This window comes from Artemia franciscana, chromosome 21, assembly GCF_032884065.1.
Source record: "Artemia franciscana chromosome 21, ASM3288406v1, whole genome shotgun sequence".
Lineage (NCBI taxonomy): Eukaryota > Metazoa > Arthropoda > Branchiopoda > Anostraca > Artemiidae > Artemia > Artemia franciscana.
This window is the reverse complement of record NC_088883.1, coordinates 2,277,630-2,296,340: the sequence shown is the minus strand read 5'-3', so window position 1 is coordinate 2,296,340 and position 18,711 is coordinate 2,277,630. Positions and strand designations below refer to the sequence as shown.

General features: G+C 33.3%; 2 protein-coding genes across 2 annotated transcripts in view; both read left to right on the top strand.

Moving 5' to 3' along the window:
- The window catches only part of LOC136040586 (RNA-splicing ligase RtcB homolog), a 62,514-nt gene extending 57,307 nt beyond the window's left edge, over positions 1-5,207 (top strand). Inside the window, exon 11 of the mRNA XM_065724832.1 lies at positions 4,920-5,207. Coding sequence (XP_065580904.1) covers positions 4,920-5,147 — 228 coding nt within the window. The 3' untranslated portion in view covers positions 5,148-5,207. The remainder of the gene's footprint in view (positions 1-4,919) is intronic.
- Positions 5,208-11,505: 6,298 nt separating this feature from the next.
- The window catches only part of LOC136040585 (nuclear receptor coactivator 7-like), a 254,488-nt gene continuing 247,282 nt past the window's right edge, over positions 11,506-18,711 (top strand). The window contains exon 1 of the mRNA XM_065724830.1: positions 11,506-11,596. The gene's annotated coding sequence lies outside the window, so the exon portion shown is untranslated. The remainder of the gene's footprint in view (positions 11,597-18,711) is intronic.

Here is an 18,711-nt window from a genome sequence, read left to right as displayed (position 1 = left end):
GGCACCATTAGTACCAAATAATAAAAGAGGAAAAATAGTAAGATATTTTGTTTATTTTTTATGGCACTTGGTATTTACCAAGCGATCGCAAATTCTGTCGGTTCCGGTTTTGCTAGTTTAGGCACTTCCAGATAAGCTAGGACGATGAAATTTGCAGGCATATCAAGGACCAGACCAGATTAAGTCGTTTCCCTGATTCGGACATCTGGGAGGAGTAGGGGGACGGTTAATTCGGAAAAATTAGAAAAAGTAAGGTATTTTTAACTTACGAACGGTTGATCAGACCTTAATGAAATATGATATTTAGAAAGATATTGTGTCTCAGAGCTCTTATTTTAAATCCCGACCGGATCCAGTGGCATCGGGTGGAGTTGGAGGGGGAAACCTAAAATCATGGAAAACGCTTAGAGTGGAGGGATCGGGATGAAACTTGGTGGGAAAAATAAGCACAAGTCCTAGATACGTAATTGACATAATCGGAACGGATTCGCTCTCTTTGGGGGAGTTGGGGGAGGGCTAATTCTGAAAAATTAGAAAAAATTAGGTATTTTTAACTTCCGAAGGAGTGATCGGATCTTAATGAAATTTCGCTGGATTCCGACCGGATCCAGTGTCATTGGGGCGAGTTGGGGGGGGGAGACCGGAAGTCTTAGAAAACGTTTAGAGTGGAGGATCAGGATGAAACTTGGTGGGAAGAATAAGCACAAGTCCTAGATATGTGATTGACTTAACCGGAATGAATCCGCTCTCTTTGGAGGAGTTGGAGGGAGAGCTCCACTCCGTTTAAGGATTTTTTGTTGCATTTTCGAAGAAATGGAGGCGCAGCATACCTTTCCTGTACCCAAGCATTTCTAGTCTAGCTTTTTTTTGGAGGGAGTGGGGAACTTCACCTTCTTTGTAATTATTGGCAGGGCTCTTTTTTGATTGGATTCAATTGTATCTGTCTCCTCCTCGGAGATGCTGGTGTACCGAACTGGACAAGCGAATGCCTGATTTATTCAGAAGCTTAAGGAGGGAGATAGATGCATTAATTTTATGGATAATATGTTCAACATGAATACCCCACTTTTAGTTAGAAGAAATCATGGCGCCAAGTAATTTAAAGGAGGAAGCGGAAATATAAGGAGGGATAGGATTAAGAGAATGCGGCAGGGATTTAAGGGGAAACTGACATATGGATTTAGAGAGGATTACTCCCGGGTACACAATCGAGGCATCTTGTATGTCATTGAGGATGCTCATGGTGTCACTTATTCAATTTCTAAAGGAAATTTCAATGACCGTAACATCATAGACAAATTTCCATCTGTCAGGAAATTCCTCAGCCATTTGTTAATTATGACCAGGAATAGGAGGATAGTACCGTGGGATACTCCATTGTGAACGGGAGAGGATTGGAATAATGGTTAAGATATTTAAGAACTTGCGATTTGTTTGATAAAAAAGAGGAGGCCAAATTCGCCAGTGAAGAACTGAAGTTTAAGTCTGTGAAAAGTTATGGGGAATTTTGGATTGTGTTGTCGTTTTCTTTTTTGGTGGGGGGTAGCATAAAAATTCTCGTCGATAGAGGGAAAAACATATGCTCAATAATAATAATCAATAAATTAGTCTCAAGAACATTATAGATCTTAGAATTAGGTGAGCCTTTTAAGTGCAACTTCTTATGGCATCAACATCAGCATGATAGCTGTCATTGCTAGATTGTCATCTACAGAAATTGTCATTGCCTATTGGTTATAACCTAACATGATAGGCGTCTTAAACAAACGGCCATGACCAGTCACAATTCGACGTAAGAAACCAGATATAAAAACCGGAATATTGTATGTCGAGTTTTTGAAATATTAAATAGTTAATTAGATTGCTAAATTGTTAAATTAAATTGTTGCATTAAAGATTATTAGGATTAAAGAATAAATATTATCTCTCAAGCCGTTTTATGGAGTTTCTGATTTTTAAGCTAAGAATAAACTGAATATTAAGAGGACACACCATTTTTTTTTCTTGTTGTTTGTTATAGTGTTGGTTGCACATCTTGTTTTGTTTGTTTATGTGAACAATCTAACAGCTATATGTATATATATATATATATATATATATATATATATATATATATATATATATATATATATATATATATATATATATATATATATATATATATATATATATATATATATATATCTATATACATAAAAATGTACTGTCTGTCTGTCCGTCTGTCTGTACTCTACCAAAAAAAAGAAAAAAAGAAAAACTTAAAAAAAGGAAAAAACTAAAAAAGAAAAAACTAAAAAAACAGAAAAACTAAATCTGCTAACCAAAAAAAAAGATATATCTTAAAAAAAGATATATATATATATATATATATATATATATATATATATATATATATATATATATATATATATATATATATATATATATATATATATATATATATATATATATATATATATATATATATATATATATATATATATATATATATATATATATATATATATATATATATATATATATATATATAGCCTATATATATATATATATATATATATATATATATATATATATATATATATATATATATATATATATATATATATATATATATATATATATATATATATATATATATATATATATATATATATTATATATATATATATATACTATATATAAACTAAAAAATAAATAAAAAAAAAACTAAAAAAAAAGGAAAACAAAAAAAAGAACTAAAAAAAGAAAAACCTAAAAAAAAAAGAAAAACTAAAGAAAAATAAAAGAAAAAACTAAATCTACTAACCAAAAAAAAGAAAAAAATGAACTAAAAAACTAACAAAAATGAAGTAAAAAAAGAAGAAAGTAAAAAAAAGATAAAAAAAAACTATTGTTATAAATTATTAATGCTTGTGGGTCAAACAGAAATTATAATTAATTCTACAATGTCACAAAAAATAGAACACCAGGATGAAACAACAGAGCAACACAAAACCGCGCAGTTATACGACATGCGACACAGAGCATGTGAGCGAGTCAAAAATGAAAATGATATTAAATTATATTAAACTGTTTAAAGAGAAAAACTGGTAATTGCAAAAATATTTGAATATATTTTGACAATGGATTAAAGCAATTCAAAAACCTTAAAAAAGAAAACCCAAAGGTTGAAGCTTACTAGAAATAATTGTTATTAACTGGATTTGCTTTAATAATACAAATATCTTAGAAAAAACTGCAATGTGAAAAGACAGCAAATTGTCTGCGGTTAGAATACAAGGGAAAATGAGAATCCATATATAGAGGCCGCCTGAATTAGATATATATATATATATAATTCATAAATGTCGACATTCACTAGTTAATATCCGAAATACCTTTTTTTTCTTGGATTTAGCCAGCGTTGCCAGTCAACTTATTTACTTTAATGTAAGATTTGGTGATGACCGGTTAGTTTAGATCACGTTTGGTTAGCTTAGGGTTTTATCCATTTCTGATATTTATAACCAAATTTTAAGTGGCCTATTCTAACCTAAATTAAGATAATTTAACGTAACCTAACTTTCACTATTAAAGCTTGTATAAGACTGAAAATGCTTACTCGTAAAGCTAATTGAATCTAAGCAGAGAATAAGGAATTTCGAACATTCGCTGGTGAATGTTGACATTAACCCGATTTCTGACATTGACGGTAATATATATATATATATATATATATATATATATATATATATATATATATATATATATATATATATATATATATATATATATATATATATATGTATATATATATACATATATATATATATATATATATATATATATATATATATATATATATATATATATATATATATATGTGTATATACATATATATATATATATATATATATATATATATATATATATATATATATATATATATATATATATATATATATATGTATATATATATGTATATATATATATATATATACATGTATATATATATATATATATATATGTATATATATATATGTATACATATATATATATATATATATGTATATATATATGTATATATATATATGTTTATATATATATATATATATACATATATATATATATATATATATATATATATATATATATATATATATATATATATATATATATATATATATATATATATATATATATATATATATATATATTTTACTATAGTACTCTCTAAAGTCTACTGCAAACTATAGGTTCTTTTCAGAAAAAAAAAATGCGCGCTCAAGGGAAAAGGTTCGTTTTGTCCAACCCTCAACCATCAATCTCAACCATAAAACCTTCAAATAGCTTATTGAATGAGATTCTTTGAGCTTAAACTTTCGTCCATGCTGTAAAAACTATACTAAACGTTCCGCAAATTCTTTATTTGAAATATTCATACCTGTTCAAACAGTCTCTCAAGCTTAAATTAGATCGAATAAGAACGCTTAAAATTGTATTAGTCTACAAAGAAATCTACGAATACGATTACTTTTGGTTTGTAAAATGTTCATATTTTTTAAGACTTTCGCTCAACCTTAAATAAGACATTATAGAAACACTTAAAATTAACATTAATCTAGAGATAAATCTCAGTTGAAAGGCCGAAGAGAATGCGGCTATAGTTTATAAATGTATAAGTAATGAGTAATAAAATATATTTAGTAATAAAAATTTATAAGAAAATATATGTTATAACAAAAATTATAAGTAATAAGTAAAAATCGTAAGTAATAAAAACTTATAAGTAATTATAAGTAAAATAAAGATTAGTAGTAAAAATCTAAAGTAATAAAAATTTAAACATTTTTGAACGTAACGCGGTTAAGTTTGCTGGGTATTCTTACCCTGAGTTTCTTTTCCTGTTTAATCTATTCATTTCCTAATTATTTTTGCAGGGTCGTGCTTTGTCCCGTGCAAAATCTAGGAGGAATATAGATTACCAGTCTGTTTTGAATAAGCTACAAGAAATGGGAATCTCTATTCGTGTTGCCTCACCGAAACTTGTTATGGAAGAAGCACCTGAATCTTATAAAAACGTAACTGACGTTGTTAACACATGTCATGATGCTGGAATCAGTAAGAAATGTGTTAAACTACGCCCTATTGCTGTGATCAAAGGCTAAATCCTGTGATATATTCTTTTTCTTCTTGTTCTTACTTCACAATAAATTTCTTGCATTTAATGTTCTACATTTGTTCCTATTTTTCGTATATGACCTTAACTATATCTTCATTAAAATTTATTCATTAAATAATATAATATTCATTAAATTCATTATAATAGTCATTAATATTCATTAAATAAAATATAATTAATTAAAATCGATAGATTAAAAGCCCAATTTTTATAAACCAATTTCAGGTTTAGCTGACTCTCAGGCTACTTCTTCTTTCGTTCCTTGATAGATTTCAAACGTGTAGTTAGAGTCGGGCATACAAGCAATGAACCAACCCTCCCTTTACTGATTCATAGTGTTATATTGCTTCATACTGGATCTGGCCTTGAATAACATCATATTGTCGTCCACTGAAAAAAAAATTCAGTTTTATTGCAAATAATGGAAAGCTATATGTTCAGCTTTTCAATTAATAGAAAAAATTTCAGTTTTATTGCAAATAATGGAAAGCTGTATGATCAGTTTTTCAATTAATAGAAAAATCTCAGTTTTATTGCAAACAATGGAAAGCTGTATGTTCAGCTTCTCAATTAATATAAAAATTACAGTTTTATTGCTAACAATGGAAAGCTATATGTTCAGCTTTTCAATTAATAGAAAAAATTTCAGTTTTATTGCAAACAATGGAAAGCTGTATGCTCAGCTTTTCAATTAATAGAAAAAATTTCAGTTTTATTGCAAACAATGGAAAGCTGTATGTTCAGATTTTTCAATTAATAGAAAAATTTCAGTTTTTTTGCAAACAATGGAAAGCTGTATGTTCAGCTTTTCAATTAATAGAAAATTTCAGTTTTATTACAAACAATGGAAAGCTGTATGTTCAGCTTTTCAATTAATAGAAAAATTTCAGTTTTATTGCAAACAATGGAAAGCTATATGTTCAGCTTTTCAATTAATAGACAAATTTCAGTTTTATTGCAAACAATGGAAAGCAATGTGTTCAGTTTTTCAATTAATAGAAAAAATTTCAGTTTTTTTGCAAACAATGGAAAGCTGTATGTTCAGCTTTTCAATTAATAGAAAACATTCCAGTTTTATTGCAAGCGGTGGAAAGCTGTATGTTCAGCTTTTCAATTAATAGGAAAAATTTCAGTTTTATTGCAAACAATGGAAAGCTGTATGTTCAGCTTTTCAATTCATAGAAAAAATTTCAGTTTTATTGCAAACAATGGAAAGCTGTATGTTTAGCTTATCAATTAAAAGTCAAATCTTGAATAGCTTGTCCTTGCACCCTTGGGATATTGCAGGTTTGGTGTTAAGGCGTCGGGTTTCACAAAATATGTCTCTAGTCATGCTTTTGCACTTAACTTGGAGTTCTCTCGGAACATTTTCATATCTGGAAGCGCATGGCATGGCATGATTACGCTAATGCTTAAGAAACCTAAGAGTTAAGCCTTGATTAGCGACCTTACGGTCTTGGCGGAGGTTTTCAATTTTGACGATCCATTTTGGATCGTTTTCTTTCTTTATGTAATAGGGAGTTTTCGTGACAATAGAAGAGGTAGAAGTGATTTCTGATTTTGACCATTGCATTTCTTGCGGATACCCTTTGAGACCTAAGGGGTTGATGACGTGTTTGATTATGTGATTAGGGAAGTGGTTCAAGGTTTATATCAGGGATTACTGAAGTATCGGCTTCTCTTTTGAGAAACCCGAAATACGACTCATTTATTCTTAAATCGCCTGAATCTCTGTTCGAAGCTAGACCTAAATGTTGGTATTTATAAATTTCAACAGCTTCTCTGTAGAGTTGGACAATACCTTTGTCATGCGAAATTAGGCTAGCTTGGCTATCTTAACATTTTGATCGGGTGACTTTGGGGGGAAAATGAGCATGGGGGGCCTAGTTACCCTCCAATTTTTGGTCAATTGAAAAGTGCACTAGAAATTTTAATTTCCGTTTGAATGAGCCCTCTCCTGATATTCTAAGATCACTGGGTCGATATGACAACTCTTGGGAAAAAAAGAAACAAATCAACACCTATACGTGATCTTTCTTCTGGCAAAAAGTACAAAGTCCTTATTTTTGCAGATAGAAGCTTGAAACCTCTACCTTAGGGTTCTCTGATACACTGAATCTGATGATGTAATTTTTGTTGATTCTATAACTTCCAGGGTTTTTTTCCCTTTTTTTCAAAAATTAGGCTAAGGTTCTCGTAACCTTTGATGGGTAAGACTAAAGTTGATGGAACTTTTGATGTATCTATTGGTATCAAAATTCCGCTTTTTAGAGTTTCGGTTACTATTGAGTTGGGTCGGTCCTTACTTACAGTTTTTCACCACGAACTGTTTGATTGTTTGTTTCTTAAAGTCATGATATAGACGCTTGTCAAGATCATTCATAAAAAAGCTTTGTTTGATTTTTCCAAAAAAAAACGAAGATCCAATTCAGTAAAGCTAATTTTTTTCTTTTAATTTTCAGATGAATTAGACCTTTCTGGACGTAATAAACATATATGTTTAAAATATTTGACCTTTTTGAATCTAGATCACGAATTTTGATCAGATGTCTTTGGGGAGATTTCAGCTAAAAAGGATATGGGAGGGGGACTGGTTGCACTCCAGACTTTTTTTCAATGTGCCCTGAAAGTCCAAACTTCATACCCTCAGGTTTATACATACGGACATTTTTGCTTGGTAGTTCTATGAAGAGGGGGGGGGTGAGAGTTTCTGAGGGTTTTACATGAGAAGAAAATTTTTACGCGGAGTGGGGGGGGGGGCAAGACTTACACTTTCATTAGCGCTTTTCAACTAAACTAAAATACAGCAGAACTGAAATAAGATATTTAAATTTACAAAACCATATTTTTCCGAGGGGGTATTTTCTAGAGGGGGGGGGGGGGTAAGCGCCTAGACCCCTAGGCAGTGACAGGGCAAAGGGAGTCCCCATTAACACACATAAAAAAGGAGGAATTTTCTTTGTTTTTGTCATAACAGAATAGAGTTTAGTTTTTTGTATAAATCATCCTGACAGTTATTTATATAATGACTTAAAAAAACAAAACAATTCCAACAAGGTTGAACATGCAAAAACACTAACTTGTGTTTTACCCAATGTAAGTACGGTGGTACAGTTGCACGAGAGTTCAGCTATACGGGGGTTCAGTGGCCCAGAGATTCAGTTGCTGTGTGGTTCAATTGCATTGTGGTTCAGTTGTAAGGTGGTCCAGTTGCACGGTGCTTCAGTTGCACGGGGGTTCAGTCACACGGGGCTTTCGCTAAATGGGATTGGGTTGCACGGTGGTTGAGTTGCACGAGGGCTCAGTTGAATGGGGTTCAGTTCCTCGAAAGTTCAGTTACACAAGGGTTAAGTTACACTGGGGTTTGGTTTCACGGAGGTTCAGTTTTACGGTGGTCCAATTGCACGGTGTCTCAGTTGCACAGGTGTTTAGTTAAATGAGATTGAGTTGCGCGGGGCTTGAGTTGCACGAGGGCTCAGTTAAATGGGGTTTAGTTGCACGGTGGTTAACCTACAAGGGTTCAATTTTTTGGGGTTCGGTTACACGGTGGTGCAGTAGCAATTGAACTGAAAATAAGACTGTCTAAGCAATGTAAAGAAATACCAAAAATTGTATAGATATAATAATAAAAACAAAAATAACATTATAAACAACATTAATGAAAAATATAGACAATAAATAATAAAAGAGAAAACGAAACGATCCAAACAAAGGACTCTCCTCCGCAATGGCGCTGATTCATGAAATTTTGGGGAGAGGGGGCAATAATTTATTTTTATTTTTCTATGAAGTGCCGAAAAATAAAATCGGAGTACTACAAAATCTATGTTTCAAAATCTAAGGGAAATCAAATAAATCTAGGGGCATTCTCTCTCTGTCCTTTTCCTAATTGGTGCGTATACCACTTCTCAAGCGTCTCACTGCATATTTGCAAATTCAAAAAGGTAATGTGTTTTCGCAATTTTTTGCAATAAATTGATCAAAAATAGTCTTCTCAACAAGTACCTCTAACGACGGATGGCACTTCAGGGTCACAGGGAAATATAGTCCCGGTATTCCGAATCTAAGAAGGGTGAACCAGTTCCGTAGGCCTAACCATCTAGTTTTAACCAAGAGAGTATCTGGTCATAAAATGGCCCTTTTGTTAATATTGTATTCTCATGATGGTAGGACGACCGACTGTTTTAATTATGTTTTTGAAAACTGAACATTGGCAGGATCGAAAAAAGATAATGGGGCACAAAGAAGAGCTGTTTCTGATAATAAAAGTGAAGATTACTATTTAGTAGTTTCTAGGGTTAATCTAAACTTTAATTTTAGGAAGAGTAAGTCCCATCCGGGAAGTTCTTACGTTGATAGACTCCATGATGGGAATTTTTGAGACTTTTTTCCAAGAACATTTGAATACTGAACTGGGGAGTCTTAAATTAGACACTATTGAAGGTGAAAAGAATAGTTTTAGGAAAACAGTTTTTGAAGTTGCAGATTGGGCCTTAGGGAGGGAAGTTAGAAACACAGCTAGGAATATCAATGAAAATGCTTTACGTTTAGTAGAGAAGAGGAGGGTCTTGCACAAGTAGTATTTGAGAGATAGCTTTTATGAAAATAACATGAATGTAGAGAATGCATTACAATATGTATGGCTGAAAGTGTAGCCAAACGGCATAATAGTAAAATGTTGTACTGGCATGGCTAAAAATTGAAAGAGATAGCCAATCTCGACCTGTTTCAGTTCAAAATACTAATCTAGCGGCAATTAGTGATAAGGAAAGACGAAAAGGAAGACGGTAAATATTTTTGAGAATGAACTAAACCGCGTAAAGCTAAGGAAGTGATATAGAAAGGAGTTAAAAAGTTTGTGACGCTTTTAAAGTGAGGGAAAACTTATTTTGAGAGGAGGAATCAGAGACAGTACGGAAAAGATAAAAAAAGATCCAGGTAAATGATTGATAGTCTGGTAAACGGTTTTTTTGGATGTGTTGGCTGTAAGGCTAGCGATAAGTTATTAAAGATGATGAGCATAATTTTTGAAAAATGGTAAGCACCTAGCAATCTTAGAAAATTTTTAATTAAGCCTCTCCATAAGAAGGGTTATAAGAGGGAGTTTGGTACTTGGTATAATACTTTTTAGACTCAAAGATGCCACAAAAAAGAAAAAGATTTCGGAAGGGAGGAGAATGTGTCGACCAAATTTTTACTTTTAGTTTAATAATTGAGAAGTGCTTAGTCATCAGAATCCTATAGTCCTCAGTTCGATAGATTATGAGCAAGCATGCATTTGATTCAGCTGATAGAAGAGCTTTACCTAAGGTCATATCCTTGTATTTTATACCAAATAAATAAATTAAAAGTGACAAGTTTTTTTAAATTGTACAGCGCTGTATCTTGAATTACACAGTTGCAGATAAAGTTGGAAATAAAAGTTGTAGTTGGTTTCCTACTGAGTCAAGAATTAAGCAGGGTTGCTTTCTATTCACATTTATATGAAACATTTTGATGGACTTATCCTAAGGATCTGAACAATGCCTAATAGAAAGAACTGAATCAACTCGGAAAGTAAATCTTTAATAAACTTAAATTATGCAGATGATTTGAGTTTCTTCGATTAAAATACTAGCAAAATGAATATCTGGAGGGCTTAGGAATTCAGGATGCAAGAATAGGTTTGAAAGTTAATGTTATGAAGTTAGAATCGCTTAGACTGAGAATGGCTGAAGGTGAAGGGGTGTTGTCGGGTAACGAAATGATAAATCAAGTGAGTAACTTTGTTTATCAAAGTAGTACTATTACTTAATATGCTGGATGTAATTAAAATGTTAAAACTAAAATAGGCACCATCCAGGTTCTTTTTTTCTCAGTTGAAAAAAGTTTAGACGGAAAGGAAGAAAAGTTTTAGAACCAAGGTTGGAATATTGAAATATATAGGGATGACTCTGGCTAAGTACAGTTTTGAAACATGGGCATTCCAAACGACAGAGGAGGGTTTGTATGAGAGAAAATGCTGATATTGTTGGGACATGTTCTGCAGATTATATATTGTCCGAGATCTTCCTTTTCGGTCAACTAAAAACTGGTCGTTCCCGAATGGGTTGAGAGTAGGTTTTAAGGAATGATTAAAGGGATAATGGAACTCTTCGTGAGGGTGTAAAGAGAGCTGTTTTGAACAGATCGGGTTTGAGGATTAGCTTCCATTGGAAGTTATGTTTCCAAGTACAGATTAAAAAAAATTCTGTTTATTACTAAGCATAATATTGTTCAACTTTCTGTAATTTGGCTCATTCAAGGGCTTAAAAGAGCCGTTTATTTTGTATTTTTTAGTATTATTTTCATTCTGTTAGCAAAAATTTCAAATCATTGACCGCAACACTGGTTTCTGATTTAAGAATTAGCCTAGCCTATTTGGAAATATGAAAAGTTGCTGAGTTTATTATTTTGGTAAACACAAAGAATTTGCATCTTTTCAAAAATATTTAGATCAGGCCTGTGGGTTTTGATTCAAAGTGGCTAGGTATATTTCCTTGCAAAAGACTGACTTTGTTATGGATTCATAGACTATCCTAGTCTTAATGTATTTTGCTAGCAAATGCTGGGAAGTAGGTGTAGAGACAAGAAAGGATTCTAATTTGAAATGGGAAGAGGTAGCTACTTCCTTATATCTGCCCCTTTCAAAGTCTAATGCCCTTTGATGAAATTAGATGAATTAGGCTATGTGTCAGGCTAGGTCCTGTATTGAACTGAATAGGTAGTCCATTTCAGAAATAGATAATTGTCTATTTTTGTCACAAGCTGTCTGAATTAGAAACTATGCTGTAAAGCAGCATAGTTTCCATCTATAGCACTTAGAAATGCTAATTCTAGAAGCATATCCATTTCTGGTTTAACCTCTTCCTCCATGAGGCAAACTAAAAATGTATAATGTTAGCAGGGTTTTGAAATGAGGGGAAAAGTTAAAGTTGTACAATATGAATGGAATTGTATTTAAAATACTAATTCCAGTTATTGCTGGTAATTTCTGTATGGTAGGAAGTTGAAAAATAACTAAAAAACTCATGCATTCATTAATATTCATATCCAAGATGGTTTACTTTCACTTTTGAGCCAGTTGTTTGTGGACAAGGCAAATGTCCAATTTTGCTTACAGGCTGCTGCTGCTCATGGACTAATACACTTTGCTCTATAGGTAATGTTAGGCTACCTGTAAGCAAGCCACTTTATGCATTTTTAGGTCACCCCATGGAGGAGGAGGGCCAACCAGAAATAAATGCACTTCTAGAATTAGCATTTCTAAGTGCTGTAGTATAGTTTAGACAGTTTCCAGTGTAGACAACTTGTGATAAAACTAAACAATTACCCAGAAATATAACAGAATATTTGGGATCCATGGCTATTTCCACATGGCTTTGATAACCCCAATAATTTAAGTATAGAAACTACTTTTAGAAGGGAACTCCAGTAATGTACTCCAATTGGCCTAGTCCCTAATCTTGGTTCATATTTTGAGTAAAATGTAGGTTAAGGGTAAAAATAGTGGCTCTTCAGAAGATGACATACCAAAGCAAAAACTAAGGGATTGATAATTTTATGCTCTTTTCATGGTTTGTGGGCAATTTGTCCCCTCCCCCCCTATCTAGACCTACTATATTCCTAGAAAAATAAAAAATTTACCATTCAATTCTAAATTTTCCACTCCTCATTAGTATAATAATTGTTATAAAATAGCTCTGGGTCACTTTGGATATCCACCATACACTAGGATGGTGCTTATTTTTCAAGTTTGAAAATATCTCCTTCTTACCCCTTAATTTTGTTCAGGTACATGAAATAATACACCATGCAAAATCTCACCCTTATATTTGAATATTTAGGGGTAGCTCAGTGACATTAATGTTTTGAATACTGAAATACAGTGGTTTTGCTTATTGTTTAAAAACATAATTTATGTTAATCTTCCAATGTAAGCAATAATTAATAGCCTGGTTCAGCCTTACTTATTTAACTGAAGAGATTCAAACTAGTTTAACATTCTTTGCAATAGCATACATGTTTTTTAAATTAAAAAAATTAATTAACAGTTTTTACATTTTATTAATCTATATACTGTATTTACAAAGCTCTTATCATCAGAATTCTGGTATGTGTTGAATACTTTTCATTTTATAATATAAGACGAGTTCAACTGTGTTTAAAAAATCAATTGATATCTTTGATATTAAATTACATATTTTCATGTGCCATTGTCATTGACATGCTGTTTACAAATGTGATTGTTCTATAATAGATGTCAAATGATGCAATGACATCATCAACCAGGTCTCAGAAGTGAGTCTATCTTCTTGGCAGCACTGTGACTGGACTAAATGGAAGTAAATTACCATCCATATGTATGGCACTTATTCTATTTCTACATAACCACCTGAAAAAGGGTGAAAAAATTTAGACAATCCTTGACTTCAACTATCAAAGAAATAGCTACATTTTTGTATAAAGCCTAGATTCCAACTAGAGATGTGCAGAATTGTTGAACTAAACTAGAGACGTTATTTGAAGGATGGTGCTTATTGAAAACGAACAAAGGTAAGCAGTCAGTTCAACAACAATCAAGAGAAGTAGAGTTTCTCTGTAAGCTGGATGACCTTTTTGACATTGCTCACATAAACACCATGAACATAATGAAAATACCAGAAGATAAACAATTTTTACTGGCTCAAAGAGAAAAAGGTAGAAAGGGAGCAATGGTTGGTAGGGATGAAAAATTTCCAGAAAGGAGAAACAAGTTGTAAAAAGGCTAGAAAAGACATTAGCAAGACAACAGACCAGTGAAGAAAGAGAAAAGGGACAAAATGGCAGCAAAATGATGGAGATGATATTGTCATCTAGCAGTGATGGAGAAGATATAGACAATAGTGATGATGATACTGTGAGCTGCAAGGCAGGACCAACACAAGAAAAAAGACAGAGAGGTAGAAAAGTAGTTATAACTCCACAACTTGCAGCAACATTAGACAGAACCAAAATGTCTGACTGTAAAGCAATGTTCATGATTAGTGAAACTGCCAAAAGTTTGGGACATAACATTACTGATCTAGCTCTAAATCATAACTCAGCTCATCAATTAAGAATGAAAAACCAGTCTGTACAGTCAGCCGCCTTGAAATCCAACTTTCAAGGTAATATACCACTAGTAGTTCACTGGGATGGCAAGCTCATTGCTGGCTTAACAAGCAAAGAGCAAGTTGATCAACTACCCATCATAGTTTCAGGAAAAGGGGTCTCCCAGTTATTGACAGGTGCAAAACTGACCAGTGGCACAGGTTAAGCCCAAGCATCAGCTGTATACTCTGCAATAGAAGACTGGGGCATCACAGAAAACATCTGTGCAATGTGCTTTGACACAACCAGCTCCAACACTGGTCAACTGGCAGGAGCGTGTGTTCTATTGGAACAGAAGATTGGTAAGGAGCTTTTGTCCTTTGCATGCAGGCATCATGTCATGGAGCTGCTCATCGGTGCTGTATTTCAAGTTTGTCTTGGATCAACATCTGCTCCTCAAGTTCCAATATTCACTCATTTTCAACAGTACTGGATGTTTGTTGATCAATCCAGGTTTGAAACAGGAATGTCAAGTAATGCTGTATCTACATCAGTTCAAGATATCAAGGACAGTACCACTGAGTTTGCTAAGGGTTATCTTAGAGAAAGTCAACAAAGGGATGATTATAGAGAATTTTTGGAGCTAGTTATAATCTTTCTGGGCTTGGTTCTTGAGAGGAGAATTTGATTCATGGAACCTGCGGCTACACACCATGCATGATGGCTGTCAGGTCATCTACAGTCTGAAAATTTGGATGTTCAGAGAGAAGTTTCATTTGAGTAAGAAAGAAGAAAAGGGGTTGCAAGATATGTGTATCTTTGCAGTATGTGTTTATCTAAGAGCATGGATGACAGCTCTGAAACCAGCTAGTGCACCATATCATGATTATCAATTATTAGTATCACTGTTGGACTATTTGGCAATCAGTTCAGAAATTTCCAGATTGACGTCCATGAAGATGGCCAACCATTTGTGGTATCTATCTCAAGAAACAGTAGGTCTGGCGTTTTTCAATGATTCCATAAGTTATGACACAAAGAAACAAATGGTGGTAGCAGTAAAACTTGTTGAAGAAGAACAGCCTGTGAATGAACATACAACAAAAATATCTGTGGACTTAAAAATATTCAAAGCAAAGAAATATGAAACATTTTTTTCAGCAAAGTTCATGGCCTGTTTCACATGATGGATCTTCTGCATAATTTTCCTGACATAGACCCAGACAATTAGGCAGAACAAGAAGACTACATCCATGCAGCAGAGACAGTTTCGTCAATCAGTGTTGTTAATGATCATGCTGAAAGGGGGGTTGATCTTGCTCAGGAACTAATAGGAAACATTACCAAAGACAAAAGTCAGTTGCAGTTTCTACTACAAGTGGTCCAAACTCATTGAAAGTTATATCCTGACAGCAAAAAGGAAACACTGTCGACAATTGACATCTGACTTCTTCTTTCTGTGTCTAATAATTGTGCAATATGCAATACACTATACTTAATTTGTGACTACTAACTATACTGACTAACTTAAACTATATTTTCACAGTATTAATCTACATTTCTACAGCATTACCCTCATTATTCAGGCTGAAGTGTGTATGTATGTGAGATCTAATAGCCAACTGGTTGGCTAATCTAAACATGTATATATAGCTGAGATTTTAATAGCAAACTAGTTAGCTATTTCTATTGTGTATTAGAAACTTTATGGATAGCTGACTAGATGGCTATTTCTTATTAGCCAACTAGTTGGCTAATTCAGGCTGAAGTGTGCAAATACATGATATCTAGTAGCCAACTGGTTGGCTAATCTAAACATGTATATGTAGCTTAGACTTCAATAGCAAACTAGTTAACTAATTCTATTTTGTATTAGAAACTTTATGGATAGCTGACTTGTTGGCTATTTTAAACTAAAGCTTGTATATATCTGGGATCTTAATAGCCAACTAGTTAGCTAAATCCACAAGTGAAATTTTATTGATAGCTGACTATTTGGCTATTTTAAAATAAAGTTGGCATATTTAATAGTGCATATACAATACTAATATCAGCCTACTAGTTGGCTAATTAAGGCTGAAATGTATGTATAGGTGAGATCTAAGAGCCATCTGCTTGACTACTTTAAAGAGTCCATATGTATGCACTGTCATTCATATTAGTTACTTAGTCAGCTAGACATTAGTTGGCTAGATATAAACTGTACTATTTCTATTAGCCATCTGGTGGTATCCTGGGGCAAATCCCATTTTGAGTCCTCAATAGGGCTCAAAAGGTAACTTATTACATTGTCTACTGTATTTAAAATAAAATAAAACTAACTAGATATAAAAATTAGCTTTTAACTGAGCAATTAAACAATATAGTCAGAGCGCCAGATTCTGTATCTTGCTTATTTCGATTAGTACCCATGCCGCAAGGTACAAAAATGTTAAGGGTGAATCCCGTGGTAGTCGACCATGCTGAAAACGAATATCGTAGGGCGCATGTTTGCCATGGGGGCGTTTCTGAGATATAGGCGAAAAACACCAAATTTGGCCTATAATGGGGCTCGACGATTCTAATTTTTTTTTACCGATAAGATTGGTCAAATCCAGCGTACTCTTACATCAATAGAAAGAAGAGACTTGGGGCTACAGGAATATGATTTTTTTTGTAAAAATAAAATAAAAAAATAGTACACTTTTTACTGCAATTTAAAAAAAAAAATCAGATTTTTGTCAACAAATTTCTAACACAAAGGCTAAAAACTCGAAATTTTTTCAAGATGAAGTATTTTTTTATATTAAAAAAGAAAGCCCGTTTAATTCCGAACACATTGAGCTAAGAAAAAAAGTTTAAATTATTGTATCTGGGGGGTCTGCAACTTTTTTAGCGAGTGTACCCGATAATAGGAATTTTGTTTAGTAACCTGCTACCTAGCGGGAAGTTGATTGATATGCTAAGCAGAAGAAATTGATAAGCAGAAGATGAAAAAGAAAAGTGAGTCAGGTAGGCCAAGATAAAAAAACAAAAGAAAAAAACAGTTACTTCAGGTTGATTCAACATGTGATTCTGACGCAAATACTGATTTGCTGATGGATGTTAATGAAGAATATGACACAAATTTGGAAGATAAAATTTTTTTTTAAAGAAATCGAATTTTTAAAAGCACTTCTGGTGTTGTAAAGTTGGCTGGCAAAACGAGTGTAATTTTTTTGCAGAAGTAAGAGACTTAATCAAAGTAATTTACAAAACTAAATATCACCAGGAACTAGGTGATACTGACTCCTTTAGATCAAAAGGCATGTTACATTGATCAATCAGATTTAATATTCGAACTTCCAGTTCTAGTGAAAACCCGTGGGACTGCTTGTCAAATGGAATATCTGTGATTTGAAATTGATTTGTCAATAATTAATCTAGAATAGTTGATACTTGCTGGAGAACAAGTAGTAAATTTGTTCCTGTTTATTTTTGTACTTATTTATGAAAGTTGTCAAAATTACAACAGAAAGTGGCCAAAGGTACATGATCTATGCTGTACCTCTGACTAGTTGATGTATATTTTTTGACCTGTGTTAACTCTAAAAAAATAATGCAATACGTGTTCCAGAGATGAAATGTGTGTTTTAAGAACAAAAGTTGGTTATGAATCTAATGTATCATTTCATAATGAAATACAGTCTCGAAGGAAAATGGTCTCGAAGTCTCGAAGGAAAATGTTCCTAAAAGCAACATGTTTTACTTGCCTTTCCTTCATGAAGCACCAAACAACCATGCAACAGTCGAAAAATCTCTGCAAACGTTCATGGCGACAAGTAAAGCTGTCGGATGTGACGATACGGTGGTCACACAAGATCTCTTCATTTATCAGCTAGCACAGGGAGTGAAAAGTAAATACCCGGATGACTTGAAAAACGTAATCCTACGGATGGGAGGCTTCCACCTCCTGCTCAACTATCTCAAGGCAGTTGGTAAGATAATGGACAGCTCCGGACTCAAAGAGATTATAGTGCAGGCAAAGCTGCTGCTTCCTGGTACTTGCGAAAAGGTATTTCAAGGGAAAGGCTACTACCAAGCTATCAATACCTACTGCATACTGTACGAGGTCTTGCTAGCCCTCTACTGGGAGTCCTTGGAAGAGTATTACTCCGAAGCACAAGAAGACTTATCCCGTCTGGACCAGCTGGGTAGTGCCATTGAGTTATTCAGGACTTCATTGGCAAACGGTGCTAACGCGCGAACTGCAATTTAGGAGGCAAACGATACCTTATTCACTTTGGCTCCCATAATGAATGCCTTCGACATCCTGCGAAATGCGTGGCCCACGTTTGCTTTCTGGTGGCAGTTCTTGGAAATACTTGAAATAGCGATGCAATTCATTCATGCTGAAAGAGACTGTGACTGGGAGTCTCATTATTTGACAGCAACTGCTCGGATGTTGCCATACTTGGCGGCGGCTGACCATCCTCAGCATA